The 473-nt window shown below is 43.6% G+C and overlaps 1 pseudogene across 1 annotated transcript in view; it reads right to left on the reverse strand.

The window, feature by feature from the left end:
- Positions 1-177, reverse strand: part of TEOVI_000218300:pseudogene — a 573-nt pseudogene extending 396 nt beyond the window's left edge. Inside the window, exon 1 of the mRNA in view lies at positions 1-177. This exon is cut by the window's left edge and continues 396 nt beyond it. Within this exon, the coding sequence occupies positions 1-177 (177 nt within the window).
- Between the last annotated feature and the right edge of the window lie 296 nt (positions 178-473).

Consider the following 473-nt stretch of genomic DNA (forward strand, 5'->3'; position numbering starts at 1 on the left):
CTTCATGAAGTGTGGGATCAGATCACATATGCGTCATAGTATGAAATCTGTCACTACTGCAGGACGTGTTTTGAGTACCATTAATAAAGATAAAAAGTCTGTAAATATTGCAACTTTCTTTTTTCTGCTCTTGTTGATCTTTATAACTGACTTAAATTTCATAAGTCTTCTTTCCATGGCTATACGCTGTGCTCTGTAGTTGCACGATAACCTGCCTGCTCCTTTCTTCACTTTTACCGCGTTACCTTGCCGAGGGTATATTATTGCGAAGGCGCCAGAGGATTCATCCAGTATCACCGACCTATCCGTCCACACTTTATAATCGTAGTCTTTGAATCCACGCACCCTTTGCTTTGTGTGTCTTTTCTTCTCTGTCGGAAGCGTCAGAATGGAGTCCTCATGGAGTTGTGGTGTTGAACAACGGTCTCCTAGACAGTTGCGCTGCGCTTGCCGTATGTGGCTTCTCCGTTCTG

This window comes from Trypanosoma equiperdum (genome assembly GCF_001457755.1).
Source record: "Trypanosoma equiperdum strain OVI genome assembly, contig: ctg_527, whole genome shotgun sequence".
Classification (NCBI taxonomy): Eukaryota; Euglenozoa; class Kinetoplastea; order Trypanosomatida; family Trypanosomatidae; genus Trypanosoma; species Trypanosoma equiperdum.